At 51.5% G+C, this 2,677-nt stretch overlaps 1 protein-coding gene across 1 annotated transcript in view; it reads left to right on the forward strand.

Moving 5' to 3' along the window:
- The window catches only part of NTNG2 (netrin G2), a 45,631-nt gene that overhangs the window by 239 nt on the left and 42,715 nt on the right, over nt 1-2,677 (forward strand). Inside the window, 1 exon segment of the mRNA XM_010141250.1 lies at nt 1-65. Coding sequence (XP_010139552.1) covers nt 1-65 — 65 coding nt within the window.

Below are 2,677 nucleotides of genomic sequence, written 5' to 3' on the forward strand. Positions count from 1 at the left end.
TGACAGTGCGGGTGGATCCAGCAGGAAGCACTTGTGGGGCCCCGCCGGAGAGATTCTGCACCCATGTAAGTGTTTCCCTCCTTATTTGATGTGTTGTAACAGACTCAGCTTGCAGGTGGCCAGAGGCAAAGTCCTGCCGAGATGCCGTTGCTAGGACGTTTTGGATCAGGGTGGCGACTGTGACTGCTGTCTTGAGCTCTCAGTCTCCTGGTCTGCAAAATGGGGAGAAGGTGTCTTGCCCATCCTGGTGCGGCACCAATGGCTCTAGACCAGGTATGGTGCTGGCACGCTGAGGGAAGGGTGAGGAGGAGCTGGGGGTGCTGAGCAAGTCCTGGTCTGGGATCGTTAGGTCCGGGGCTTGGGAAAGCTCTGCCCCCAGCAAGCACAGAACCTGAGCTGCTCTGAGCATCCCTCTGCTTGCTAAAGCATGTGGGGTGGGTTCACCAGTCCCATCCTGAAAAGCTGTGCTGGTGCTGGGGTTTTACCAGAGCACATTGTCTTGGTGTGAGGAAGAGTGAGGGCAGGGCAGTGAAGGCCAGCCTGGCCCCCTCACCCCAGCAACCCAGGCAGTTGGGCTGAGTGCCAGAGATTTCACAAAGGTCCCTGAAGATGCAGCTCTCCCTCTCTTTTAGCCTCCTCATGAAAAGACTCTGTGGACAGACACTTGCCCTTAAGATCTTTAACTTATTTTCTCTTAAATATTAATCATTGCATTTCATTCCGCGCACCACAAAGCTCAGCAGGACCGTTTGATTTATAATTCACAAGGCTTTACATTGTTAAAAAGAGTTTGGGGGTCAAAGCAAAGAGCAAAGCAGTATGACTGCAACACCCCCTCCCAAATGTCCTGCAGGAGTAGTCCAAGCACCCGTTTCAGACACAGGGACCAAGCCCGCCCGTGCTAACAGGGTTTCCACTGGAGTGGGCACTGGACAAGGAGCACCTTCTGCTTAGTTCTCTCTCTAAATTAGCGCAGAGTCCCGTTTTCTGTTGCCAGTATTATCCAGGGTTGTATACCCCATGTCTCAGATCCCTGCCTAGAACATGCACAAATGCCTAGAAAATACCCTGGACCAAACCAGCTCAGGGCACCTCTTGAAAATCCGGGAGATTTGATACCAAGGGAGGCCAAACGTTTACAACCATCAGAACGGCTGCCGGCAGTTACCCAGTTACCTCCAGCCTAAGGGGTCTCATTAATACCAGAGCAGATATTTTTGCTAATTCCAGTAAGCAACAGCTTTTCCTTTTAGAAGATCATTTGAAAAGAAAGATTAAGTTGCACGTTGTGAATCAAACAGTTTAACTGCTGATGGGTCAGTCTGATTTTCCATTTATCTGGCTGGCTGCAGCAGGATTACAAGGTGAGCACCCGATTGCTTTCCACTCCATTCACCGCAGCTAGATGCAAACCCTTTCTGGCTAACGATGCTCCAGCTCCACTGACCTCCAAGGAGGTAAAAGACACAAACTGCAATCAGCTCTCCACATCTCTCGATTCAGTCAATACTGAGCTAAAATCTTTCTATTCTGGGCACCGGCAGTATTTCCTTGTAGCGTACGCCTGCCATGTGCTGTAACACTTGCAAACACCGTGTGCAGCCGTGAATGGGAGTTATACAAACGCAAAACATGGATTTGTCTTCCTGTCCCTGCCTCACTCCGGGTACGTGCCTGGCCCAGCTCTCATCTCCCGAAACAGAAACCAGCACTCATGGCCACATCCCCGAGCAATTCCCTGATGAAGAATTCAAGCTAAGGACAGGAGTAATATATTGCAAGTTAATTTTTGGATTTTTGGGATAGGTTCATGAAATACTGTTGAATTCACGGCACTTTCTGCCCCATGTTATACCAGCACCGTCCTCTCTGGAGGTTTAAAGAGTTTTCAGAAGGCAGCAGGTGCGGAGCAGCCCCGCTGAGGTGAGGAAGGAGCACCCCCAGCACTTAGTGCACGGTGTGGGAGATGGCTGCAGGAGAGGTCCAGGCTCTAGTCCAGCCTAAGGACTGGAGTGGCATGTGCTGGGAGGCCACCAAGGTCAGTTTTCACAGTCTCTGTTACAGAGGATGACGAGTGGCCGTGCACTGCTGAGCATCCCCTTCTGGTCGGTAGAAAGTGGAATCAGCAAGAAATGGCCTTTCCATGGCTCGTCCTGGGTGGTGTCTTGACACCTATTGACATGCAGAGAGAGGCGAGTGGAGTTTTGCTATCCCTGCGCAAAGGAAGCGCTGGACAAAAATCGATGTCGCTGCCCACTGATCGTTACAGCCTGCGATCGCTGGCCCTTGATGTGAGAGGGGAGGGGTAGCAGCTCCTTGCCTGCCAACCTGCTTGGGTGCCTTTCGGTGTCCTGTTATCCTTTCTCTTCAGGTTTTAATTATTTTTATATAACAGGTGGGCTCTCGCAGGAGCCTGGCTTTCCATCAGAGAAGTTCTTATGGTGACTGTATGGCTTTCTTAGGTGTCTTTCAAAACAGCAGGGTACTGTCCGTGCAGTTAAACTAACGTTACTCAGAATTAAGCGCAGCCCGGCAGGACGCCTGCACTGGTCAGACAGCTGAAATCAAAAGCAGAGACACACAAATATCCCTCCGAGCTCAAGGCAGCCAGACAAGAGGGAGCTGGACAATGTCCCTGTGCGGGGCATCGTGGCGGGCAGGCAGAGGAGGAGAGTCC

The sequence above is a fragment of the Buceros rhinoceros genome, unplaced genomic scaffold (assembly GCF_000710305.1).
Source record: "Buceros rhinoceros silvestris isolate BGI_N320 unplaced genomic scaffold, ASM71030v1 scaffold11690, whole genome shotgun sequence".
NCBI classification, from domain to species: Eukaryota; Metazoa; Chordata; class Aves; order Bucerotiformes; family Bucerotidae; genus Buceros; species Buceros rhinoceros.